Source organism: Crocuta crocuta, unplaced genomic scaffold, assembly GCF_008692635.1.
Source record: "Crocuta crocuta isolate KB4526 unplaced genomic scaffold, BGI_CrCroc_1.0 scaffold99, whole genome shotgun sequence".
Taxonomy (NCBI): domain Eukaryota; kingdom Metazoa; phylum Chordata; class Mammalia; order Carnivora; family Hyaenidae; genus Crocuta; species Crocuta crocuta.
The window spans coordinates 5514934-5542416 of record NW_027551560.1 but is presented as its reverse complement, the minus strand read 5'-3'; the positions used below and the strand labels follow the sequence as shown (position 1 = coordinate 5542416).

Sequence of the window (27483 nt, the reverse complement as noted above, 5' to 3'; positions counted from 1 at the left end):
GTGTATATCCTTATGGGGATATACAGAGAAGGTTAGACCTGTATGTTTCATCTAACCTCTTTTCTCAATTCCTTTCTCTTCCAGGAATTGTCAAGTCTTGGGTGGGCTCAGAGAAGGGGCCTCCATTTGTCCCTGTTCCTCCTTTGAAAGATCCCAAGGGATCTAGAAAGGAGGGGCAGGGATCTGCTTACCTACATCATCATTGTCCCAGCCTCATACTCTTCTCCGAGGGCCAGAGCAAACCTTTTCAGGGCAACCAGCTTGAGGAAAACCACTTGTCTGGGCTGTGTCTTCTGGACTGTAAAAGAGCCAGTGAGGGTCTTCTCAAGGCCAGGAGGTCCACATTCAGAGCACAGAGGAGTCTTTGACCTCACAGAACCTGGAAAATGATCCAATGTGTCCAACCCCTGACAGGCTGTCTGGTTTTTGCTCCACAGACAATTGTTCCGGTTCAGTATGAAACAAGAATGGCTTGCGGGCTAGTCAAAGGCCATGCCTACTCTGTCACTGGGCTGGAGGAGGTGAGGCTGATATGTGGGCCACTTGGGAGCTATTTGGGTCAGCCTCCTGATGTCAGGACTGGGCCCCTTCACCTCTGCAGAGCTTGCCTCCTCTCAGAGGCTCCGCTCGCCATCTGGGCCCAGCGCCTGCCATTAGAGGGGACCATTGGGACTGGTAGAGGTGGATCTTGCCACAAGGTGGTGCTCAGTTCGTCTTTGCTTTTAGTGCTAAAAATGGCAGTTTTCCCAACAGTTCCAGGGAACAAATAGAAATCACTCTGGTTTTTATGAAATTGATTTCCTGGGCTCCCGTGGTTCCTTTTCTTTGATAGTTGAACAGATAGGATTTTGCTCCCCTTGGCACGTCTGGCTGGAGACAGGAAACTGTCAGGACCAATGCCCACAGTTGGGCAGGCTGTGCCCTGTTCACAGGGATGAGCAGAGACTGGAGGAAGGGGCGTCTTTTTTTTTTTTTTTTTTTTTTTTTACTTTCCCACCTTTTAAATAGCCTCAGCCTTAGAGGGACCTGGACAAAAAGTGCTAGATAAAACATGTATATTTTTAGACTAGATAGTTGTAGAAATACCAGGTTAAAATAATATTGCTGTTGTGGGGCACCTGGGTGGCTCAGTCCACTAAGCATTCTACTCTTGATCTCAGCTCTGATCTTGATCTCAGAGCTGTGAGTTCTTGCCCCACATTGGGCTCTGCACCAGGCGCGAAACGTACTTGAAAAAAATATATTGCTGTTATTATTACTATAAGCTACCTAAAAAGTTGCACTCCTTGGCAAAACTTCAAACCACTCAAAAGAACACAAAGGAAAAAGTGAAACCCATTTCATGTCCATTTCCTGGGGTATCAACTATTAATAATTTATAGGTTATTTTCCCAGATGCTTCTTTATACTCATATAAATTTGTATATGTATGTGGATTTACATATGTATATAGCCTATATGTAACGTAGCAAACAAACATATTCTTCTGCAGTTTGCTTTCATCATTTAACATGTATAAGGAACATCCTTCAATGTCAGGACATATAAATCCACCTCCTTCTTTTTGACTGTTGTGTAGTGTTCCATGAGTTGTTTAGTGTATCCTGGGCTATTTAACCCTTCCCCTCTGGTTCCCAGGTTTTTGTTTCAGACAGTCTTGTGCCCATGGAACAGGGGTGTGTAGTTGAAGGGGAGGACCATGAACCTGGACACTTCTGATTTCCTGTGGGAAAATAAGAACTAGGCTACCTCAGTATGACATCGAGTCAGTTGGGCAGGCAGCAATAAGACAAGATCTCAAGCCAGGGCTCCAAATCACATTCATTGTAGACTTTAATATACTGGATGATAAAGCCAGTGTGCCTGCAAATAGCTTGTTGTTGCTGAAGACTTGCCCTAGAAGGGCATGTACCCAGAGGAACAAGATGATTGCAGATTTGCAGGAACCTCACAGGAGCCAGTTTCTAGAGCTCAGTCGTGATGTCTCATCAGAGACACATAAGTTTAAAAGTAGAGCCTGTAGTGCTCACTCTCTCTCTGTCTCTGTCTCTGTCTCTGTCTCTGTCAACCAACAGTTGCTGTTGCAGCCGGTTTCATTGTGGTTGATAAGACATTCATAGGATCAAGAGTTTTAAGCCAAAAGACTCAAAAGTCACCTCATCCCCCTCATCCAGCCCCTTTGTACTGACGAGGGGCCTGAGGGCAGGGGAGGTAAGATGTGCAGGTCTTTACACCACACGTTTCCAACTTTATTTTTCAGAAGTCGGTTAAAGCTCATCTAACTCTAAATCTTACCCATTTGTTTATTTTTGACGCGAATTAAGAATTGTACGTCAAGAAGCCTTTGTGCTTCTAGAAGATCTGTTCTTGAAGGCTTATCTCTGTGCTTCTGCCTCCCCTCCACCCATTCTCTAGAGAGAAGGTATTGCCAATCCATGCAAGGGGCAACCTGCCTTCTGTTCTCCCGGGAGAACAGTTAGCAAGTGGATGGGATGAATTTATGGTTCAAACTGAAGTGTTTGCTCATGTCTTTGTTTTCACTTCTTTGGGAGAAAGTGGTTCTCCAGTGGTTTAGGCTTTTGCTTTAGGCATATGAAGTTGACTTCCCTTTGTACGCATTTCCAAATCAATGCCTAAAGAATTCGCTGGTTCTATTTAATTCAACAGAACGTTATTGAACACCCACAATGTGCAGAATTCTAGAAGAGATTGAGAGATGAGAACAACAGTGGGCTTATGCTGTAAGGCAAGTATAGAATTAGTTACAAAACACAATAGAGTTCCTGAAAGATGCTTTCATAGAGGTGCCAAAAATACGATGTGGATGGATGCAAAGGATTGTGGGGCATTGAGATGGGCATTAGCAATGAGCAGGGAAAGATGGTCCTATAAGACCTGACGGCTAGAGAGCATTTTGAACTGGGCAGTTGTGTGAGGGAAGGTAAGGGGTGGGAAGATATTCCTGGAGAATGTGCTCATTTAGTTTGACTAAGGCATGGAGCACATGTGGTGGGGCATTTGTGGATGTTAAATGTGAGTGTGTTGTGGAGCATCCCATGGCAGGGGTGAATACTTTATATTTTGGGAGTGCATGCAAAGGGGAGAGAGTACAAGTTGTTGAGTGGGTCAGTGGCATGATTAGCAAGTAATCTGAGGAAGATATGACTGAAAGCATAGACCTGGAAGACAGAAAGCTGAAATATGGGGAAAAGCCATTGAGGGTGGGGAGTGAGGAAAGCAGTGAGCAGAGCTGGACCATTGGAGGGGAGTGGAGAGAGAGCTTGGGGGAAGTCTTGAGCATGGACTGAGTGAGAAGGGCCATGAGGTTCTCAAAGAGAAGGTTCTAGCAATTGAGAGTAGGGCCATGCCATTAAAAACAAAGTAAAACAAAACCCCCAAACAGAATTTCAAAGCAGAAGCTGGTTTTAGAGGCTGGGGATGGATGAGAAGGTGATTCCAACATTTTGGAAACTGTAAACTTGACGTGTTGGAGTGTTATGCAGTTGGAAGTGTTGTTCAGCCTGCTGTTGGATGGGCTGTGTGGGGTTAGGGCAAGAAATCCTGTCTCAAGCTTTAGCCACCGGATTTTGACAACTTTGCCCTGAGGCAGAGAGGAAGAGGGGAAGAAAATCAGGATCGGGTTTAACAGAACATGGCAGGACTTCAGAGCACATTTGGGGGAGCAATGGAGTTGAACTTGGAGTCCTGCTGTGTCATTCAATTTCTGCGAGGATTTGGGCAATTGATGAAATATCTCTGAGCCTCAGTTTCCCCACTTATAAGATGGAGACCACTGTTTTTTTTTTTCAATCTCAGAGCATTGTGTGACGATTAATTGAATTCATTAAATAGGTACTAATATTGTCATTCTTTTGTTTGATGGAAGATTATTATTTTTTGTTGTCGTAAACTGATATATCTTTCTATTTTGCCTTTCAATTCATAGTAGTTACCCATGTGCACCCATACATCCCCAGGCATATATTCCAGACCGTCATATATTAGAGCAATGTTACACCATCAGGTCGATTACAGGAAATCTCCTATAGTGCTCATGTGGTATCCAGAAAAGATGTTTTCAAAAAAATTTTTTTAATGTTTATTTTTGAGAGAGAGAAAGAACACTAGCAGGACAGGAGCAGAGAGAGAGAGAGAGAGAGGAAGACACAGAATCCGGAGCAGGCTCCAGGCTCTGAGCTGTCAGCACAGAGCTGGATGCGGGGCTCAAACCCACGAACCATGAGATCATGACCTGAGCCAAAGTTGGATGCTCAACCAACTGAGCCACCCAGGTGCCCCATAAAAGTTGCTTTTATATATGGGGTTCTCTTGGTTGTTTGATGGAAGAAAATAATAAAGAACTTCAGTTTTAATTTTGGAATTATAGATCTGTTAACATTGTTATCTGTTAACAAATTTGCAGAGATTATGACATTGAACTTTGGAACTTTATCAGATTTTTTAATATTTCTTAAATTATCTTCTCCTTAATACCAGAGAGTGAATTGTAAATTCCTTTCCATACAAGAAGCACAGCCTCTCACAGGGCATCCTATTTCCCTGCTTTTGGCTAGCATGAACACAAGCAAAGGTTGAGGTTTGCAGCCTTTGAAAGCTGTTCTGGTTGACGTCTCTTCTTCAATGAATTTCTTTTTTCTCTTTCTTTCTTTCTTTCTTTCTTTCTGTTCTAAGCATTTGTGTCAAGTTTTTTTTTAATGTTTATTTTCGGGAGGGAAGAGGTGCAGAGAGAGAGAGGGAGACACAGAATCCCAAGAAGGCTCCAAGCTTCAAGCAGTCAGCACAGAGCCTGACGTGGGGCTCAAACTCACAGACCCTGAGATCATGACCTGAGCCGAAGTCAGATGCTTAGACTGAGCCACCTTGGTGCCCCTTGAACAGACTTCTGATGTGACCCTTGGATTTCCCTGTGTGGGTGAACAGTTGGTCATTTACCTTAGAATCAATCAATAACAGGTTGTGTTACCTTCTACTGCAGTGATAAGGATTAAATAATAATCTGCCTTCCTTTCTCTTCAGGTGTGTGTTCTGAAAATGAGCTCTTTCATTTGGTTCTTTTGCTTGCTGTCCAGTGTGGTGTCTTCTGCCCTACTGACATCAGGAAAAAATGATCCCAGAGAGTTCTTCCCTAAGACGGGTGCTGGCTCCAATCCTCATCTCTCGGGCTGTGCTTCAGAAATGTTGCTAAAGGCGGCTTTCCCCCGATCATCGTAAATCACAAACTTTATGGCTGCAAAATGGCTCATCCATTCTAGAAATCATGTGCAAATTTGAAAACAGTGCTAATATTTAATCCAGATTTCCAGGCTTTTAAAATACGGGTCAAATTTAGCGTATCCTTTTAAGGAATTCCCTATTCTATGAATTAAAGCAATGTAGCTTTTTCAAATTTTCAGTGAGGTTTACAGTGCAAGTGAAAGAAGAGATATTGTAGGTAGCAGCTTTTCAAATTGATTTTTGCTTCCCAACCTCCTTAAAGAGAACCTGTTCTGTCTCTAGAGGTTTAAAAAGGAACAGTCACAGACTCAAACCCTGACAGGATGCTTCCCACCCTTGAATTACTTGGACTGCAAGGCCAATTAATTTGAATGAAAATGAAGTGCCTTTGAAGGCATTTCAAATGCAATACTATCCCCATTACGACTCTCTTCAGATGCAAACTTTGAGCCCTTTCTTTTGTTGCCAGTTACCTGTGACACAGTTCTGCACTGGCTGACATCGCAAAACTCGCCTGCAAAAGTGGTTTAGAGGTCATGGTTGCTCCTCCCCCATTATCAACTAAAGTTTACTCAGTGGATGCCTGTGCGGCTCCCCTGAGAACAACACGGCTGCTGTCTGGCTGCTGTGAACCGGTGCATCGGGGGATTAACCCTCATCCTTGCAAAATGTGGAAGCAGAAACAACCCATCAGGGGGTTGAGACACCGTGATCAGAAAGAGGGAGAGACAGAATTTGGAGCTACGTGTCTCTGCTGCAGTATTCTTGCGAGACCCACCTTGTTTCTCAGCGTGGGTATATTATTTCCAAGGAAAATTAGGGATGGGAACAGAATAATAACACTTCCTGCTCACTTACCTGTATATGCCAGGCTCTATTCTAAGCCTTTATCAATTCATTTACCCCGCATCCCCCATACATTCTCAGGTAGATATACTTAATTTTCATTATTACAGAAACCAAAGGTCAGAGATGCTAAGTGACTTTCCTAGGCTTGCTTAGCCTGTGACAGAGCTAGGACTTGAACTCCAGCAATCCAGAGTCCCAGCCTATGTGATGAGGTTTTGGGGTGATGGTGGGGTTTGGAGCTGATGGCCAAGAAATAATTCTTTTTTTTAAATCTTTTTTTAAATGTTTATTTACTTTTGAGACAGAGTGTGAGAGGGGGAGGAGCAGAGAGAGAGAGGGAGACACAGAATCTGAAGCAGGCCCCAGGCTCTGATCTGTCCACACAGAGCCTTATGCAGGGCTTCAACCCACAGACCGCGAGATCATGACCTGAGCTGAATTCGGATGCTTAACCGACTGAGCCACCCAGGCACCCCAAAAAAGAATTCTTGAAGACCTCTTTGGTACCAGAAAGTGATTTTATTAAAGCACGGGGACAGGTCTTATGGGCAGAAAGAGCTGCACTAAGTCTGTGAAGAGTGGCTCCTTATATACTATAGGGTTGGGGGAGGTTGTGTCAAAAGGAAAGTTTCCAAAGAGATTTTCATATGTTAAAGACTCACAGATTACTGGAGGCCTGGCTATTGTCAAGCCAAGGTTGTTTTTCCCTCTAGCAAAGCATCAACATTGAGACAGTAGGGAGTTCCTGAAGAAACTTTTACTCTGCCTGCTGCAGGTTATAGGAGATTCAATTTTATCTGCCATTTCCTTCCTTTGTTCCCCCACATCACTATGGAGGGGAGGGGGCTCCAGGAAAAGGAGGTTACAGGTTTCTGAAGATTAGGCTATTGATAAGATTGCCTTTTTCTTGTAATTTACTAAGAGATTTGTAAACTGATGAAGACTCTTACCAGTTTAGCCATCTGTTTTCTGTTCTTTCCTTTGTTCTTGGGCAGCTAGGATTGCCTGAGGAATATCAGACATATCCTGCCTGGAGAGGGCATGGGGGTGGGGGCAGGTGGGGGTAATGCTAGTTTGTACTTTGCCCTCAGTTTACCTATGTTCCCTCATCTCGTGGAGTTAAATTCCATGATGTGTTCCCTTTTCCTCTGTGATAACTGGCATTTAGGAAAAGCTTTGTTAGCAGATCAAGTGACCGTCTGTGTCACAACTAACGTCCCCGTCTCTGCATGATCAGTGCCCAACTGTTACTGAGTCCTCTGGGTGCAGTGGAGGAAGGAACTCCACCTAGTGGCTTACTGCTTGCTTAGGGCAACCCATTTCTTCACCCTTTGGCTTGCTTCTCTTTCTCCACAGATCGTAAGGCATAGTTGGCCTCTGGAAGGCTTTTTTGGTAGAGTTGTATTATGGTTGCCCCACAGCCTTGCAGCCTCAGTTGCTGCCTGAGTCTGGCCCCGGGGAACAGCAGGTTGGAAACTGATCTAAGAAAGAGCCTGGTGGTGTGTGAAAGGGTGGTTGGTTCCATGCCCTCCTATTCACAACAGCTGGCACGAACATTGCTTCTAGACCAGGCCAAGCTTCTGGCCTCTGCTGGGCTCTTCTGAAATCTGCCTAGAATTCTGGTTTGGGGAACACAGTTGATTCACCTTCCAAGCCTTAGTTCAAGTGGCCAGGCAGAGGCATGGGCCACTCACGAGAAGCCAAGGCCCACATCTGCTATCCATCCGTAGACAGATGACGCTGCTCTCTCCTTGTGGCCATCGGAATACACAGTGAAGGCTCTTTGTCATCTATCCTTTGGGGCCTTTAAGGAATGATGACTGATCCGGAGGCAGACATTTCTTATTTCAAGAGGGTTTCTGAAAACTTGCAGAGAAAATAAACTCCATGTGTTCTTCAGCTAATTAGTTCCTTGAGGATATTTCTGAAGGCCTTTCTCCTCTGTCAGAGTTGCAAGAGACTTGCATGCTTCCGGCTTTTCATTGGGCTGTGGAAATGTGTTCCCTTAGGGACGTCTTGCAGCTCTTCTGAAGGCCCCTCCTGCACTGTGTTGGGAGAAGCCCGACTGAACATTTGCCCTGCCTGGCCTATCCTTGAGCGGAATAATGCAAGGCAGTGCAGCAAACTTGAAATCACAGGTAACTTCACGTGCTAAGACAAAACGCAGGAATACCCAGTGATATGATATGAACTTGGTTGTAATTACTATCAACGTGGCAGTCTGGGAACTCATTCTCCCGAACCCTGATTCTACCTCAGAATCACTTTCCTGTACCTTTAAGACTTTCTTAACACCAGGGGAAACCACAAGATGACCAAGGAAAGTTATAAAGTACCTAAATTTTGAGTTTGAGGGGCCTGGAATATTCCATCTCTATATATTTTGTTTTCATGTTTCACAAGCAAACTGGAAGAGAGTTGGGAAAGGATCCTTGTCATTAGAACAGAGGAGGGACCCTCAGTGGAGTAGAGAGGAGAAAAGGAAAGGTAACCCCCCAACCTTGCAGGCAGCGGGAGCCAGAGAAGGGGCCAGTTACTGCAGTGGTTTGGCGGGGAAGACGGCCGTTTCAATACCAGTTGTACTGCGTGTCCCCAGAGTGTTATTTGGCGCACCCAACACCCATTACAGATAGGTGGTGCCACCCTCCATTGACCCAGAGCAGAAACTTAGCACACTGAGCAGCAGTGAGGAACTGGGCTGGCGGTCTTGACCATTCAAGAGCACTTACTTGTTTCTTGTTTGTCTCACTCACTTGAATATAAGCTATATAAGGGCAGGAATCTCATCTGTCTTGCTCCACACTGTAACCCCAGCACTAAGAACATCTGGGGCATGATAAATACTGTGAAATGAAGGAACACTCACACGAGCCTCTAGGAAGCCTTTGAACCTGACTGCTCTTCACCCATCTTGGTTCTGGAGCAGGTGGGACATGCGCCAAAGCGTAAATAGGCCTTTCCCATGCCTGCCCCAGATGCCTCTGCCGCAGCCTCCCAGGCCTCTGGAGCTGTCCCCTTAGGCCTGCCCCCTGGGGACCGTGCCAGTGGTTTTCCCCGGCACTTTAAGGTGTGGAATGACCTTAAAATTCCATTCCTCCTATACTCATTCCTTCAGGCTTAGGTTTCTGCTCTCCTGGGTGCATGTCTTTCACTCATGCAGCAAGTGTTTACTGAGGGCCTATTATGTGCTGAAAGCTGGGACACAATGGATGAAAACATACTCTCCTCACAGGAGTGAAGGATAAACCAGCCATGCTAGCGTGATAGGGGATGAAACCTGGGGTCTCCAAGACCCCCCCTCCCAGCAGATGCAGATCCCTAATGAGGGCTCTCTTGAGAGACCAACCAAGGAAATTAATATTTTTTTCTCATCTATTACAAGCCAAAGGCTGTGCTAAGCCCTTTGTGCCTCACCGCAGGGACTCCTCTAGCTTGAGGTATCACTGGCCTCAGGGGCCCCCCTGCACCAAAGGAGGCACAGAGAGGAAAGCAAATTGCAGAGGTGAGATCTGAGCGGGCCTCTGTCAGAGAGCTGACGTTCCTTTCCATCAGCCTGTTCGCCCGCCTGAATTTGTAGTGACTTTAAGTGAGGACATCTCAGGCTCAGAAGGAGTGGCAGTGAGGGCCAGCGGGGACAGCGAGGGAGATGTATTTGGGTTGGTGGCCCCGCCAAGCCCCTCTTGTTCCACCCAGAATCTGGCTGCCTTCTCCACCAGCATCGGCCTCACCACTGAGGTGAGAGGAAGATTCCGTGGAAAGAGGACCAAGATCCCAGACCACAGGCTGCAGCTTCGGGTCTGACAGATCCCTCGGTCGGTGACTCATGAACGAGGAGTGACATGGTGGGAAGGGGGGGCAGTGGGCAGAGGGCTGGCGGGATGAGACACCGTCCCCAGGTGGGCGGGTGAATGACACTGAGGAGGCACAGGAGGGGGCTTGTTGGAAGCCGGAGTTACCTTCTGCAGACAGACCAGGCCCGGCATTTCGGGTGGGGCAGCGCTCAGTGTTGGCTCAGGTTTGTCCAGCCAGGGACATGCGAGTCCTGTTTGGAGAAAACACATTTGCAGGAGTTGAAGCAGGGGCTGCTGGGGCCACCAGCCTCAGCTGTGGCCCTGGTCACCCGCTTTCAGCTGTTTGGCGGTGTCTTCAATGCTTCTACTTGGTCTCCCCACACGCAGTCTCTTCTCTTGATCTGTGCATCCTTTTTCTAAAACGTTTTCCTCTTCTCAGTGTTCCTGTTCAACCCCGGGCTAGGACAGCCTGCCTCTTACGTTAGTCTAGCAAACTAGGCAGCATGTTGCACAAGCTACTCCACTTCTGGGAATTCTGCAATGACTGACTTACAGTTACCTTGAAAATAAAGTAGAAACTCCAGATTCTCTGCTTCCTTCATCCTTGAGAGGCCTGGCCCGGGTGTCAGTGAGCTTCTCACCTCTGCTCCACTTCTCTGGTTCGGACAAGCCCATTGGTGTCTGGGAGTGAACTCCCTCCTCCGTAAAATGAGGTGGTGGGACCGGTCACTATTTTCTTTCAGGAGCTTTACAGCTATAAAATCATAGTATCCCTTGGCTTTGCTTACATCTCAGGCCACCCTCCACCTCCACCCAGAAGGTTTCCTTGCCTGCTGTACCTCTCAACTGATTCATTATGCACTAAACCTGTGCATCCAGGAGGTAAAGATTGGTTTTGGGGGGAGGTGGGAAAGATCAAGGTTTTTAATACATAAAACACAGATATACACTATATTTGTAGTATTCAAATTAAAATTTCATGGAGGAGTGTGATTAGGAAAAAAAAGCTAAAAAGCTTTTTTAGGGGCCATTAAAAAAGCCTGAGAAACATGGATTTAACCACAAAAGTGTGCTGGGTTCCTTAACAGGTACTGGACAGGCATATATCTGCTTCTGGTTAGGAGTCCATCCAGGGAGATGGCCATTCTTGTTTTGTTTCTCCCAAACCACGTGTCTTCCTTCCCGTCTTCTAAATCCTACTAATATCTGTTTCCAGTGGGTTTATAGGGGTATTGGCATATTCTGGTGGTCATGGCTTATATTTTTGTGGCTTTTCTTCCCTCTAGCTATGGAATTGCTGGCTCTACCAACGTGACAGGTGATCAAGTGAAGAAGCTGGATGTCCTCTCCAATGACCTGGTTGTTAACATGTTAAAGTCATCCTTTGCCACCTGTGTTCTTGTGTCAGAAGAAGATAAGCATGCCATTATAGTAGAGCCTGAAAAAAGGGTGGGTCTGCATTTCTACTGTTGAGGGGTTCAATGTAACGATTTTCTTCCTAGCTTTATACATGGCTCCACTTGCTCAGCCTGGCTGGGTTCCTAGGAATTGTCCTATCTCATTCCCAAACCATCAGTCATCATTCACAGACTCCACCTCACTACCATATCTGAAATTTATCCTTCACTGTCCACACCATAGTTCACACCAGTATCACCCCCATCACTGAACTCATGCATTGGAAACACTCATATACTCCTACTCATCTCCAACCCTAAATTTTTGTGGTTATGTTCAAGGCTCTTCAAAGTCTGGCTTCTGTTAAGTACCTCTTTTGCTTCATCTCCATCCACCAAATAGCCAACCTTCACACTCACCTTTCTTGTCAATCTAAACTGCTCTCAGGGCACATGGGTGTCTCAGTCGGTTAAACATCTGACTCTTGATTTCAGCTCAGGTCATGATCTCATGGTTTGTGGGATAAAACCCTGTGTGGGGCTCTGTGCTGACAGCATGGAGACTGTTTGGGATTCTCTCTCTCTCTCTCTCTCTGCCCTCCCCCCAACTGTGCACTCTCTCTCAAAATAAATACACATAAAAAAAACCCCTGCTTTCAATTCCTATCACTCATTTATGCATTATCATCTATTTGGATCCCATTAATTTGATTGCTTCTTGAAGGCATTGATGGGTTATATTCTTTTATGTACCCCAGCATCTAGCACAGTGTCAGACAGCCTGTAAGGGCTCAATAGTAAATTGTTGCTGAAGAAATGAATGAAAGAGTATAGCCAGTTTTTGAAGAACAACAATCATATGATTTTTAAAAAAACTTGAGATGTAATGTGCAGGCATATGGGCTTTATGACTTTCCCTGTTTGAGATGAACTGGGGACAAGAAGGAGTAACATTAGAAAAAAGCAATTGGAAGATGAATTTAAAGAGGTTGTCTGATAACCAGTTTTGAACTTTATAAGGGGGGAGGGGAAGCCATATTGGATTAACTTGTTTTACATCATTCCTAAAATACCACTTCATGTCAGATTCAAAGTTCATGTTTTTCTCTGCTGGGCTTCTCAAGGTACTTGGCAGTTTTAGGCATGTGGATTGAATTTTGTGTTTAATATCATCTATCAGTTACCTCAAACTTGCTTGACTGTAATGTGCCTTGATAATAGGCATGTTTCTATTTTCCAGATGACAGCTTCCTCTGCATCAGCCAGGGTGATTTGTTAAGAGCAATAGGTCAGGGAATCAGAGAAACCTCTTAATTTGATGCAGAACATTTAAAAACCACATCTTAAAGTGGTGGATTTGGAGATGGAAAATCCTCAGTGGTGTACTGGTAAACTCTCTCTCTCTTAAAAAAAAAACAAAAAAAACAAAAAAAAACTCCTATGTATAGCACATGCCAATTTCAATTGTGTAAATACTCCCATAGTTTATTTCAAGTTACCAACATGGCATCACTGAAGGCAGAGTTGGAAAGAGATGTGCACAGTTAGCTCTTGAGCACCTATAGCGACCAGCTCCAGCATACCACTGAAAATCCAGTTCAAAGATTGACATTTTGATAGTCCCACTCCCACAGAGATTTACATTCTTTGGGAATCACAGTAGGGTTATTGCTGAAAGCTCTGTGTGCTACAACCTCAAGTGTCATTTTTTACCTGCATGAGAAGACTTTTTATAGATCTTAATGCTGTCTTTGCTTCATCTAAGGAATTGTTATATTTTTTCCCCTTATGCATAAAGAGAAATAAGTGACTAACCTTGTTTCTTTTTTTCTTCTGGCTGCCAGGAAACTCAAACCAAAATTATGATTCATCTATATCAACAGTGTAGGAATTTTTGACTTATTTATCTGTATTTCATCATTTTCATTTAGACCTGTTATTCTGTGTTTTCTCTGCCTAATGACATTTTGGGATATATATTTTGTTGTTGTTTTCATCCTGTATGCCACCTCATCCCTTCTGTGACAGAGGATAAATAAGACTCACATTTCTTGAACTTTCCCCTAGAGTCCCTTGTTTTATCCCCTTAGTGTATACTTGTTTTGTTATAATTTTAAAAGTAAAGTTGTATTTCCTTTTTCTCTGATCAGGGTAAATATGTGGTCTGTTTCGATCCCCTTGATGGATCTTCCAATATTGACTGCCTTGTGTCCATTGGAACAATTTTTGGCATCTACAAAAAGGTAAAATGTAATATATCAAGCCCCTGGTTTGAGATAAAAAGAAAAGTTAAGGTCGAGCATCCAGTACTATTTCACTATTGGTGGAGCTGCCAGAATGTATAACATGAAACTCTGTGAGGCTTGAAATGGGTTTATATCTCAAGTTCCCACTTTTTCAGAATTAATGTCTTAACGATGATCCATTAAGTTGTTTACAAGAAAATATAGTTAAGGCGCCTGGGTGGCTCAGTCGATTAGGCATCCAACTTCAGCTCAGGTCATAATCTTGGGGTTCGTGGGTTTGAGCCTTGCATTGGGCTCTGGGCTGATAGCTCAGAGCCTGGAGCTTGCTTCAGATTCTGTTTCCCTCTCTCTCTCTCTGCCCCTCCCCTGCTCACACTCTGTCTCTCTCTCTCTTTAAAATAAAGAAATGTTTAAAAAAATGAAAATATAGTAAAACATGGATGGGAAGAGAAAGGTATTTCTCTCTTTTAGGTATATCTTGCTTTCTTTTATGATGGAAAATGAGAGTAAAAATAAAGAACAGTATAGATTTGTCACAGTGATCATGCTATATGAAGTGAGATTTATATACATACAACAATAGAGTAATATTTATGTCAAAATTGTCCTTTAAATACTCTAAATCAGGGGTCTGCAAACCATGACTCCCTGGGGCCAAATCCAGCTCATTGCCTGATTTGTATGGCCTGTGAGAAGAAAATGCCCCTTTTACATTTTTATTTTATTTAAAAATTTTTTAAGTTTATTTATTTATTTTGAGAGAGACAGAGACAGCACGAGTGGGACAGGGGCAGCGAGAGAGGGAAAGAGAGAATCCCAAGCAGGCTCTGCACCAGCAGCACAGAGACCAATGTGGGGCTCGAGCCCACAAAGCCATGAGATCATGGCCTGACTGAAACCAAGAGTCAGACACTTAACTGACTGAGCCACCCAGGCACCCGAGCCCCTTTTGCATTTTTAAGTGGCTGAAAAAAAAAACCCTAAACACTCATTTTATGACTCATGACCAAAATATGAAATTTTGTTTTTATTGTCCATAAATAAAGTTTTAATGGCATATGGTCAACTTGTTTGTTCACATGTTGACCTTGGCTGATTTTGAGCTGCACCTGCAGGGTAAAGTAGTTGTGATGGAGACTGTGATGGTGAAGCCTGGAATGTTTACTCTTTGTCCCTCTGTGCAGAGTTTGCTGCACACTCGTGGGGTCCCGGGCTCCTGCCTGGGTCTCTCACTTACGTGCACTGGGAAGGTAACTCTACTTCCAGAGCCTCTCTTTCCTTCTTTTTTGGGGTGTGTGTGTGTGTGTGTATGTGTGGTGGTGGAACAACTCAATTACACAGACCAGTGAAAAATAGAATGGATCCCCATGGCCCATCATAAACATTATGAAGTCTAAAATATGTCATCTTGACTTCAGCCCCTCTTGTTTATTTTCGAAATAAAACCTCAGTAAAGCCTGAGCCCATTTCTTCATCTCAATGGATGAGGCTGTTAGTAATCTGAGTTTCCTCTCAGCTTTCCTGTTCCAGGATCCAGAGGCCACAGCTTGAGAAGTGGGACCACAATTTGTACCTTATTTGTCAGAGTGACTTGTCTAATTTGCACATAATCTCCTTTTGAACACATGGAAAGTAGGACCGCCATGGGATAGTTTTCTTTCATCGTTGGTACGGATTTGGGTTTTCTGTCTTGGCTGAGAGACAGATCCACATCAAAGTCAGTTTGGGTAGTAGAAGATTCTAATGCTCATAACAAAAACAAAACATACTTTCCTATTATAGATATGGAGGGAGGTGAATTTACGTACAAACTATCAAATCTATAGTAGAGCAAGAGAGGCTCAGGCAAAATTCTTCCTCTGAAGGAAGACTCCTTTCTGGTTAATGATTTCACCAAAACCAAAGGAGTGCTGATGTTTGCCAGCCACAGTCTCTGTCTCAACGCCCTAAGGAAAGAAAAAATCCCTAGAAAACAGAGCCAGAAAACCAGCTATCAACTAAAAGAAAAAAAATCAAAGCAACTTGCAACAGCAGCTTGAATTATGAATGCTAAAACTCAACAATGAGTCTCCATGCTCTTCTTAATAAACCTGAAGTGGCTCTCTTAAAAGACTAAAAAAAAAAAAAAAAAGAAAGAAAGAAAAAGAAAAAAGAGAAGATGAGTGTGATGCCTGCATAGAGGCAGGTCATTTCAATTTTCAAACATCTTATTGATTCTTTGAAACCATTTGAGGGCTTATGGGATGTAAACATCCATAGGTCTGATGCTTCAAATGACACATTTACTGCTTTCTGCAGAGATGGTTCTGGGCTAGAATTAAGCTCCTTGGGGTGCAGCATTGATATCTGGAACCCAGCAACAGTGATCAGGTTTTGCCCACATGATGCCTGGAAACGGGTTCCAAAGGGCATAGGGTCCAGTGGCCCAGGTTGTTCCTGCTGTGGCATTTCCTGCATGGACACCCACGCCCTGGCTGGAGACACCCAAAAGTGGTAGAATTTTCCTGGGGTATTGAGTCACCATCATGGCTGGAATGTTTGTCTAAATACTGAACCAGCATGTTTCTCTACTGTTCATTTGGCCTTTTATTTATTTATTTTTTAAAGATTGTTTTTATTTTTGAGAGAGAGAAAGAGGCTCCAGGCTCTGAAGTGTCAGCACAGAGCCTGACGCGGGACTGTAACTCACAACTGTGAGATCATGACCTGAGCCAAAGTCAGATATTTAATCAACTGAGCCATCCAGGTGCCCCTCATTTGGCCGTTAAAAGCATCAGAAAATAAGGTCGTTTTTGTTTTACATGTTTGGGAATGGCTTTCCTGCCCTGTTTTGTCCTCCTTTCCTTCAAAAAAAAAAGTTTTTCAAGCTAAACGTATTTCATATGAGATGATTTTAGACCTCTCTGTAGTGTGGCCACACTGTACTGGACACATTCTAATTTGCAACATCCTTTGGAAATATCTAGTCCCTACAACTAAACATAGAGTTTCTAAGTGCTCCAGCAGTTTCAGAAGCCAATTCAAGTCCTTCAACTGAGCACAGGGAGACTTATTCATTTATGGCCATATGGAATGCAGCTTCCTGACATTGACACTTTGGGCAAAGTAACTCTCTGTGCCTCTTGTTTCCTTATCTGTAAAGGGAAGGTACTGAAGCTTAAAAATAATGCCCTGAAATAGTACCTGGCACATAAAAAGTGTCTGATAATTGTTAGCTATTAATATTACTTGTTTTATATATGTATATTCAATGGACAGTATCAGAACTCAAACTAAAGAGTGAAATGAAAAAAGGGAGGGAGGAAGGGAAGGAAGGAAAGTAGAAGAAAATCACTGATTCTCATAACTAGAAAGCCCAATGGCTAGATTTGCTTCAGGTGCAGCTGTATTCAAAGACTCAGACCATGCAATTAGAAGATACTTGCTGTCCATCTCTCCTACGCTCCTCCTCTCTGGTGGCAAAACAGTGCCTAGCAAGTCCAGGCTCACACCCCTCCCTCTCAATTAAGTCAAGCAGAAAATCCAAGCCTCTTTTCTAGCAATTCCACCAAGGTCATCTCATTGGATCTGGCTTGGCTTAGATCACATGGCCATCCCTCAACCAATCACTATGGTGTGAGGCATGCAATGATTTGGCTGGCCAGGCCAGGGTCATGTGCCCACCTGAGAGCTGAGGGCCCAGGAGACAGTATTTTAAGGAGATTAACAGTGAGTGCAGTTATCAGCAGAAGGGTGGTGGATGCTGACCAAGGAAAACAAACCCATGTTCACTGGTGATTATAAACTCCTTGAGGGCAGGGACGTTATTTTAATCCATGGTTTGTAGGCTAGGTTGTCTAGTGCAATAGCAGATGAACAAAACTGGCTGAGATATAAGGGCTTCTCAAATGCTCTGTGAGCCCTTCCAAGGAGGGTTTGACTGCCCCTCTGAGGGAAGACCAGATAAGTGACATGACAGCATAGCCCCACTTCTGCCTGATACTCCCTTCCACTGCCTCAAGTCTCCAGAATCCATGATGTCTTCCTCCTTTTTTTTTTTAAATGTTTTATTTATTTATTTCTAGGAGAGAGAGAGAGAGAGAGAGACAGCATGAGCAGGGGAGGGTCAGAGAGAGAGGGAGTCACAGACTGAAACAGGTTCCAGGCTCTGAGCTGGCAGTCAGCACAGAGCCCCACGCGGGGCTCAAACCCACGAACCGCGAGATCATGACCCAAGCGAAAGTCGGACGCTTAACCGACTAAGCCACCCAGGCGCCCTTTTGATGTCTTCCTCCTTATGAGGAGGAAGTGGAATAAAAGAAATCCATACCTGCACCAGGTTAGGGCCTGGGATAGGTAGAGAAAGGTAGGGTCTAGAGACTTTCTCTAATTTTGCCCAAGACTCATTGGTGGGCCTGTGAGCATCTGTGTGGGAATGTGATGGATCCTTTGGAACAAAGGCATTTGCTGCTGGGGTTTGAAGGAGGGAATTCATGCTTTAGAAAGATCAGCTTAGGGAAGAATTCCTCCTAATCCATGATTCCATGGATTTATTTTCTCTTTAAGTGTGTGGATCATAGACAAGGTGACCATTTCTTATTCTGTGGAAGTCAGAGAATAAGATTGTTAGGTGGCAACATTTCAGGAAAGGCTGTTTACTCTTGCACCATTGGCACAGGCAGGCATGGATGGTTCTGGGTGAGGTGGATCTCTGTGGGTGCTTTTCTTACTGGAGAACTGATTATTTCAAGCCTCCCAGTCACCTCATTTGTTTACATATTGCTGTTATCTGATTTCTCACTGCATTGGGAGGGTTAAGTAGTTGTGGTAGAGGATAATTGGAGCACTAAGTCCTTCTCTATGTTACTGGCTTTGAAGGAAGCTGGTTCTTTTTTTCAGGTTGGGCACCGACAAAATTTGGAGTTTGGGAAAACAACTCAAAATTTGGATAGTGTGTTTGGTCTGTGTTTGGATGCAATGCAGTACTCTATGAACACAAACCAAACTAAATTGAGTAACTTGACCTAACCCAGCCAACCAACCAACCAACTGCCTCAATGAAAACCATTTATTGAACACAAGAGTGGGAATGAGGGAAAAAGGAGAAAAAAATGGCTTTTGGACTCTTCCTTTTTTATAAACAACAGTGCAAGAGTCATGTATGATGCACAGGAAAATGCAGATTCCCAGGCACGCCGTCCCCCTTAGAATGTCTGGCTTAGTAAGCTTAGGCTGTACCCCCCAGAATATGCATTTTTAATAAGTGTACTGAGTGATTCTGATGCAGATGGCCTCTGGACCAGTCTCAAAAGTTACAGGGAAAAAATTACCAGGAATGTTTTTGTTGGGATGACCTCCATCACCGGCATTGGGATGTAGATGTGCATACTTATTTTCAGCTACTGGAATCTATTATTGGGGAAGGAATAAATGAAACTGGCAGAAATTGCCCATTTTTGATTCTGTTTGAATTCAAGTAGAGAGTATTCAAGCTGAAAGATTTGCTTGGAGTTGTTTTGAGGACTGAAGAAGGCAATCATGTATTAATAAAGAAGATCCCCTTAAGACGTCCCCTTCCTTAGTATCAAACTATGGTCACATGACCCAGTGGGATGTATTTTTAACGAAAAATGAAAAGATTAGTGTGCATAAGTGTGAGTATTGCTTTGTTAAATTCGTCTATGTTACTGTGTGACATAGGGGACTTGTGTGTGCATGTGCGTGTGTGTTGGTACTGGTTTGTGGTGTAAGTGTATTTTTTTTACCGTGGGTTGTGGTCAACAAGATGGGAAGAAACTGCCCTACCCTGGAATGACTCTGGAGAGATCTTCTTTTTTTTTATTTATTTTTTATTTTTTACAAATAGTTTATTGTCAGGTTGGTTTCCATATAACACCTAGTGCTCATCCCCACAAGTTCCCTCCTCCATGCCCATCTCCCCCCTCTCCCCCCACACCCATCAGTCCTCAGTTTGTTCTCATCATTCATGAGTCTCTCATGGTTTGCCTCTCTGGAGAGATCTTCTAAATTCCCATATTTTTGAGAATTGCTTGGATATATGAGGCAATGGGCCACACTGCCCACTAAGGCACATGCAGCAACTGGCCAAAGCCCATAAAATTGGTTTCCTCGCCAGACTAGCAGTCCTGCAGCCCAGTCTTAATACGTTTAAATAAAGATGGAGTAAGCAGGTGAAAGACATTGATGCCTGTAGTAATATTAAATTAGTGGGAGCTGGCAAAGAGGCTTGCTCTTTTTCGAAAGTGATAATGGAGAAATGAGGGAATATCAAATTAGTAAAATTGGAGGAGGACCCTGACTGGAAAGAAGGATCCAGATGCAGGAAATCTGCAGTATGGGGGGAAGGCTGCTGTGGTAATATAATCAGGATATTACTGATGTGTGGAGGAAGGCCCCTCTAGCTAAATGCCCTGTCGTATTAGGAGAGCACCTTGATAATGCATCTTGCTAATGACTGAACTGGAAAAAAGAAACACAAACAAAATAAAACAAAAACATGTTTTGTTTTCTTTCTTGTCACAGAGTTCAGCAGATGAGCCTTCTGAGAAGGATGCTCTGCAGCCAGGCAGGAACCTGGTGGCTGCCGGCTATGCTCTGTATGGTAGTGCCACCATGTTGGTCCTGGCCATGGCGAATGGTGTCAACTGCTTCATGCTGGACCCGGTGAGAGACCCTGTGTGAAGTTAGGTGCTTGGTTGGTGACTGCAAGTGTCTGTTATTTGTGTGGGAGGGTGAGGGGGGTATGTAGAGGTGGGAAATGAGGCCCACAGCAGGGCAGGGATCATGGAGTGGGGAAGGAGTGAGGGAGATAGAGGAACACTGTGTATATCATGAGCAGACTACTGAGGTGAGAAATAATATCTGTCCAGAGCATAAGAAGGAGACTTTGTTCCAAAATAATTCTTTAGAACAGACATTACCCAATGGATTCAAATGCCCACTGAGTCCAGGGAGGCCATAGAAGTGAATGTAGTGTGCTGGGGACGGAAGACCAGGGCAATGGTGGGCGATGGGGAAAGCTGGAGAGGTCTAGCAATTGTTACTGTTTGGGAATAGGGGCCCAGTCTTGCCAAGGTCAGTGTCAAGAAACACTGGATTTAGAAAATGTATGTGCTAGCCAACTAAAACACATTTATGGACCACAAAGGGCCTGTAAATGGTCTGTTTGCCACCCACTATTTCCATTACTAGCTTGTTTTGCAGAGGTGAATCGGTGTCCCAATGCAGTGGCTTACATTTCTTCAAAAATAGCTACCAAATTCATTTGATGTGCTTATGCATGCACACCTTCTGTGAACTCTTGCAGTTTTGATAAGGCTTTATTAAACTCAAGGAAGAGAACTTAAAGAAGGAAATGCAGATGATTCCTCATTCCACCTTATAGAGAAAAGCTACCTTATGGAAAGGAGCCCAAGGTGCCGTGAAAATATGAACAGTTTTAATTTGTTGATAATTCCTTCCACAGGACTATTAATTGGAATTATTTCTTTATTCAGGTAGATGAAGGTTTCAACAAGCAGATGAATTGGGGAAAGAAATCTCTTTAAATATTTAGCCCACTTAAAGCCTACTGTTGAGTGTAGAATTCAGTAGGTTGTCACATTCAGCATGCATTCAATCCAGTGCCCCAAGGGAAAAGAACTGGGTTTATAAATACCTTTTAGTTTTAGACGAGTCCTCCTATGATAGTAACAAAACATTATCTATTCGGTGTTTGCTGTTGATGCACTGAACACAAGTACAGATGGCTGGCTGGCACCTGGAGGGAGACAGGTTGCTCCTAGTGAGGCTCTGGCTTCTGTGTGCACGGCAGGTGGTATAAATGAGAACGTAGGCTACCTTGGCCTCCTGCAATCTTGCACAACTGGACTTTGCCTCCTTGGAAGAACCAGTGCTTAATAGATAAACAGGGCTAGCGGAACAACACCAGATTAAGCCTCTGAATGAGGCGACCTCCAGGGAAAATGCTGGCAGAACCAGAGCAAAGTTCTCCCGGAGCCCAGCGGACAGTTTCTGGAATCACTGATGTTTGCAGATTTACTATGTTGCCGGAGATGTACTGCTTCCCCCAGACCTTCTTCTGGTGACTTCTCTGTTACTTTTGAGTTGATGGACATGTAGAAAAAAATGAAATCTTTTCTCATTTCCAGATCGTAGACCGGTGTCTCTGGGAGTAAGTTTCTGTGTATTGGATGGTCTTTTGCCATCCTGAGACCTAATGGCCCCTCAGTGTCTGGAAGAACAGTGCAATCCTGCTATAATGGTTCCCTGCCGGGGACGCCATCTCATTAACCCACTGCTCGCTGGCGCCTGCGGGGCAAACCTCGGACCCCCTTAGCGCTTTCTTTTCATTTTGGCTGATGGTTTCTGTTAAAAGGACCAAGACAGTTCAATGTGCATTTCCAGCAGGCTTTAACATTCAGAAGGCTTTTCAGTCTCTTGTCTGCACTTGCAGGAGACTTTGCTCCTTCACATCTCGGATGCTCTGGCCAGATACCAGGGCAGGGAGTCTGGGAAGCATGGCTTCATGGGCTCTCAGCACCTGTTGTGTGCTTGATTCGTTTTCAACACTTCTTTTCTTTCCTCTTTTTTAATGTTTTTTTTTTAAATGTTTATTTATTTTGAGAGAGAGAGAGGAGGGGGAGGAGCAGAGTGAGAGGGAGAGAGAACCCCAAACAGGCTCTATGCTGTCCACACAGAGTCCAGCTTGGGGCTCAATCCCACTAACCGTGAGATCCTGACCTGAGCTGAAATCAAGAGCTGAAATCAACTGACTGAGCTACTCAGATGCCCCTCAAGACTTCTTTTCTAAACATAATTATTTATTTATTTAGTTTTCTGATTATAAAATAATGTTTCTACATAACCGTGGTCAGAATTTTGGGGGAAAGAAAAGCATAAAAGCAAAGAAGAATCACTCACAATAAAACCTTCCAGTGACCACTGTTAATTCCAGTCTCTTTTTCTCCTTTTCCTCCTCCCTGTTCTCCTTCTATTTTGCCTTCCCTCCCTCCCTCTATTCCTCTCTTTCTAAGTCAGACACACTCCCTGTCTGCAGGAACAGCCCTCTGCTGGGGTGAGTGGGGGAGGGAGGAGAGTAAATGGCTGGGGAGAGATTTATTGATACCTCCTTTCTTCCTCCCTCTCACCTGCATGGAGCAGCCCCCTCCCACAAGGTAGGTCGTCAAGCACCCTCTTCTCAGGACATGTAGGAGCCCCAAACAACCCTCAGTCCAGAGCAGTAGAAGTTAGGTGACACTTTCCTTCCAGATTCCCATCTCCCCTAAAGTACCTCATCTCCCCTAAAGTACCTCAGCCCTAAAGGCATCATCTCAGCATCAGGACTTGGTGGTAGGACCAAGTTCTAAGAAACACTTTGCAGACCCCATTCCCCCACCGACCTCCCCTCTGGTAACCATCAGTTTGTTCTCTGTAGTTAAGAGTCTGTTTCTTGGTTTGTCTCTCTCTCTTCTTTTTTTCCTTTGCTCACTTGTTTTGTTTCTTAAGTTCCATGTATGAGTGGACACACAATTCTTAATCTCCCTCAAGTTTTGCTGCTCTTTTACCTATTTCTGCCCTCCCTGTTTTTGTATGGTTTCTCTCTTGTTCTACTGAAACCATTTGAGAACAAAGTCAAAAATTTTGATTCCCCGACAACATCTGTGGCAGCCTCTTCTCTTATCTTGTTTCCTTTTCGCCAACTGACTCTTCCCTGGTCCTGTTCACAATTACTGGGATGGTGGGCTGGGGACATAGTGTCCCAGGGCCAGCAGAAGCATCCAGTGTCCTACAACCTCAGGACCCCTGCCCAGCTCAGCCTAGCCCAGCCAAGCACAGCCCTCACACGGGCCTTGGAGGAGGCAGCTCATCATCTCTCCCTCTCCTTCCTGTTTCCAGGCCATTGGAGAGTTCATTTTGGTGGACAGGGATGTGAAAATCAAAAAGAAAGGGAATATCTTCAGCCTCAATGAGGGCTATGCCAAGGAATTCGATCCTGCTGTTACTGAGTATGTCCAGAGGAAGAAGTTCCCCCCGGTAAGCGAGGGCTCTGGGAAAGGGCCCTTGAGTTATGCACAGATGGGTTGGTTCATGATTTACCCTGGAGGCTAAAGGTGGCAGGGATCACAGAGCCTTGGATTCCACTGTGCACTGACCCCATGATGAATGAAGTTTCCACCTAGTCCTGGGGACTGGAACTCCCATGCCCTCAGATGTTCAAGTCCAAGGGTCTGTGTCAGCCTTTGCTATTTCTCTTGGCAGAAGAAAACTAGGATAATAAAGTCAGCCAGATGAATGAGTTCATGGCAGTGAAACATTTCCCTTCTGTGGGTCCTGATCTCAGATGGTACAGAACATGGTTCTGGTACCCAGGTATCTACCTCGTGGTGTCCGATGGATTTCTATCAGCCATCTCAAGGTTAAGAGTTTTCATCTTGGGACCATTTTGAAGAGGTTACAAATGACCAAATACAAAGAGAAAGAATGGCTGTTTATAGAGCTGGTTCAATGCAGGAATGCCCACTTTTGTTATACTCTTACTTAAATGCAACTGAGGAGGAAGCCCAGATATTGTTTGACATTCAGGGCCTCAGAGAAGGCCCCAGGCTCTCTTTCCCGCTTTACTTCCTTTCTGCCTTACCCTGGATTCCCCTCCCACCCTGAAGCCTGCACACACATACTGCACTAGGCTTCTCCCCACGCCCCCAGGGGACGGCATTTGCGTTTGCCTTGTCTGTGTTGCCATGCTTTGCTTGGGCAGTTCTCATCCCCCGCCTTGCCCAGCTCTTTAGCTTGGCAAAATCCTTCTCAGCCTCCAAGGTCCTGTTAAAACGTATGATTTTGTGATGCCTATCCCAACCCTATAACCAGAATCAACCCCCCCCGCCCCCCGCAGCTTCTGCATGTAATTTGACCTACTGTGAGATGTGTAAGAACAAGCCTATCTGTTTCTGCTCCTTGCGAACAGGATATTCATCATGTTTCCTATCATAGCCCCAAGTATGCACCTCGTAGGTGTTTATTAAATGATTATTGCATCAGATGAGCATAGAGGACACAGAACCCTTTTTCTTTGCGGCAACCTAATTATTGTTGATCTTAACCTTGCAGGACAACACAGCGCCCTATGGTGCCAGGTATGTGGGCTCCATGGTGGCTGATGTCCACCGCACCCTGGTCTATGGAGGGATCTTTCTGTACCCAGCTAACAAGAAGAGCCCCAGTGGAAAGGTAAATAAATCCACTGAAAAGTGGTGGAGAGGCAGTGGATTTCATTTGCAGCCCAGGGGATTTGACTTAGGAACAAAGAAAGATGACAACAGCTGTTATATTGCAGTTAGGTTCTCCATAGGATGCTGAGGATGTGTGTGGCATCTTCTTTCCTGGATTAAAGGTTTTCCTGGTTAAAGCCAGGTGGCAATCAGTTCAGAATGGTCTCTTGAGAGCCCTTCCATCGCTAGAGATAAGTAATAGTGTTATGGCGAGGACGGGTGCTTCCAGTGGGTGCGTGGTTTGGCTTGGGAAAAACGAATGTCATTCATAACGTGAAATGAAACAGTTCAGCTTCATTGCCAAGGCAGAGAAATCAAAATGTATCCAGGTAGAGGTTTCCTTTGATTGCCTTCAAAAGGCATAAAACAGAAATAACTAATGAGCTGACATTGGCTGCTTGGAAAATGATACCTTCCTAGGGAAGGAAAGACTCTCTGGGGAAGCCTTTCAGGTAAGCTGTTACCACTGACTGCACTGGTCTAATGCCTGCAGAGTCCCGAAGCCATGGGGTGGGCTGTGCTTGCTTAATGCTGGTTGAGGGATGCCCCACTTTTCTTCTACACAGTGACTGTGTTTCCTTCCCAGATATTGTCTCTTTGTTTTTCCCAATACACAGATTGTCTTTTGTCCCCCCTCAAATGTGAGAGAAAGAATGGGAACAATAATCCCCTTAAAACCGTTAGAAATGTGTATGTTTTAGATATGTTCCAATCTCTGTTTACAGCTGGTGGTGTCCAGTTTGCAGAAGGCATTCTTGTTTACTTAAAACACCACTCTTGCCACAGCCACGTCAGGCATCCCAGCCTGTGTGATTAGCCTGCTCTATAGCACTTTTCTTTAATGCCTCAAAAAATTGTTTCTGAATACAGATATTGAGGTGCCTCCTTCTTCCCCCTCAATTTTGCAAATCTGGCCATGACACCTGTATGGAAATAGAGTCAGGAAACACCTGCAAAAAGCTGTCTGCTCAATAGGCAGACTGAATGAAAATGAATACAATAAAAAAGTTAATATTTAAAAGTAAATGCCAAGATGTATAACATACTAAATCCCAACCCTGAAGCCTTCGGAGAATTGTAAAAGGAACGTGTACAGCGTTGCAAACAATATCATACTGTTTGGAGGAGCCAGTCTGCTTTCCAGATGTCTGCAGCCAGACACTACCATGGACGTTTAATGCGTTTAATGCTTTTAGAATAGGCAAAGCTCCATCCAAAACACACACCGAATCACTCATTAGGTCCAGTTTCCGTGCTGTAAAGAGAAGAGAACCATCAGTTCTGCCAAAATGTCATTCAGTGCTGAGTCCAGGTGGTCTGTCTTCCATTTGCATCAGGCAATCTATTGCTGGCTCTGGCTTGATGAATGGCCTTAATTTAACCAAATGGTTAAATTAACCATTTGGTCTTAGAGGCAGCTTTGGGGGTGGGTGCTACTACAACCTCCTAGAAGGAAAGAGAGAGCTATACGTTGCCTTGAAAACTCCCACCAGCTCTGTATTAGTTTGATATAAGACAAATCCCTTTTCTATGTAATATTTTCTGGTGTGAGGGCGCGGCTCTTGGCTCTTTTTTCAGTTGAGACTGCTGTATGAATGTAACCCAATGGCCTACGTCATGGAGAAGGCTGGAGGATTGGCTACCACTGGGAAGGAAGCTGTCCTGGACATTGTTCCCACCGAGATCCACCAGAGGGCGCCAATCATCTTGGGGTCGCCTGAAGACGTGAAGGAGTTCCTGGAGATCTATAAGAAGCACGCTGCCAAATGAAGAAGTGGCCTTAACCACACCAGAAAGAAGTGCCATTTACCTGGACCTTTTGTCTCACACGGTGCTACCTGTTTCTAACTACGCTTCATACATTCCTAGACAGCAGAAATAAAAAGCATGGGTGTTTTCACCGTCAAATGCTGTGTAGTGCTTGTTGCTGCCTTACTATCTCAGTAAGGCTATAGATGGCATGTTTTGAGTGGATAGGGGAGAAATAAACATCTTTCTATTTCTAAAAAAAAGAGTCTTCCTTGCTTTGTGTCAAACAATAGTAGTAGTAATAATAATAACAATAACAGCAGATGCACAGAAATTAGATAGCTTATTCAATCTTCACAACAACCTTACCAATTAGGTTCAATCTATAAATAACCCATTTCACAGGTGATGGAATGGAGAACAGAGAGGTGAAGTAAGTTGCCCAAGGTCTCCAGCTGATGCATTGCTGGGATACAAACCCAGGTACTCTGACCACTGAACTTAAGAGTTAATATAACCCTTGCCCTGTGTGTCGCCCATTCAGGTGTGAGTGCGTAGAACTAACCTGAGCAGAGCCTTCCTGGGAACTGGACAGGTGAAAAGTTAGGGGCCACCCATCTATGACCTAACCTTCTGAGTCTGAATGCTTACGTTACTACTCAGTGGTGACTTTCAATAAAAACATAGCACTCCATTGAACAACAAAGCCTAATAATTCCTAAAGTCTAATTACCATAAGTAAAAAGGTTCATCATAAAAACACAATTTAAGGAAACACAGTTTATTGCAGGCAGGTCTATTTCTCGCTAGGCTCATTGTGTAAACAGTTTCTCCCTTAGCTGACCCTAGACTAGAGTTCCCAGATCATCATAAGTTATATGTTAAGAAACATCTGTGGGCTTTCTTGAGCTCTAGATTTAAACAGATATATTAATATACAATACAT

The 27483-nt window shown here is 44.3% G+C and overlaps 1 protein-coding gene across 1 annotated transcript in view; it reads left to right on the top strand.

Annotated features, from left to right (window-relative positions):
* Positions 1-26696, top strand: part of FBP1 (fructose-bisphosphatase 1) — a 28796-nt gene extending 2100 nt beyond the window's left edge. Inside the window, exons 2-7 of the mRNA XM_077749490.1 lie at positions 11162-11324; positions 13423-13515; positions 20041-20181; positions 23416-23553; positions 24628-24747; positions 26367-26696. Of these exons, the coding sequence (XP_077605616.1) occupies positions 11162-11324; positions 13423-13515; positions 20041-20181; positions 23416-23553; positions 24628-24747; positions 26367-26558 (847 nt within the window). The 3' untranslated portion in view covers positions 26559-26696. The remainder of the gene's footprint in view (positions 1-11161; positions 11325-13422; positions 13516-20040; positions 20182-23415; positions 23554-24627; positions 24748-26366) is intronic.
* The last annotated feature ends 787 nt before the right edge of the window (positions 26697-27483 follow it).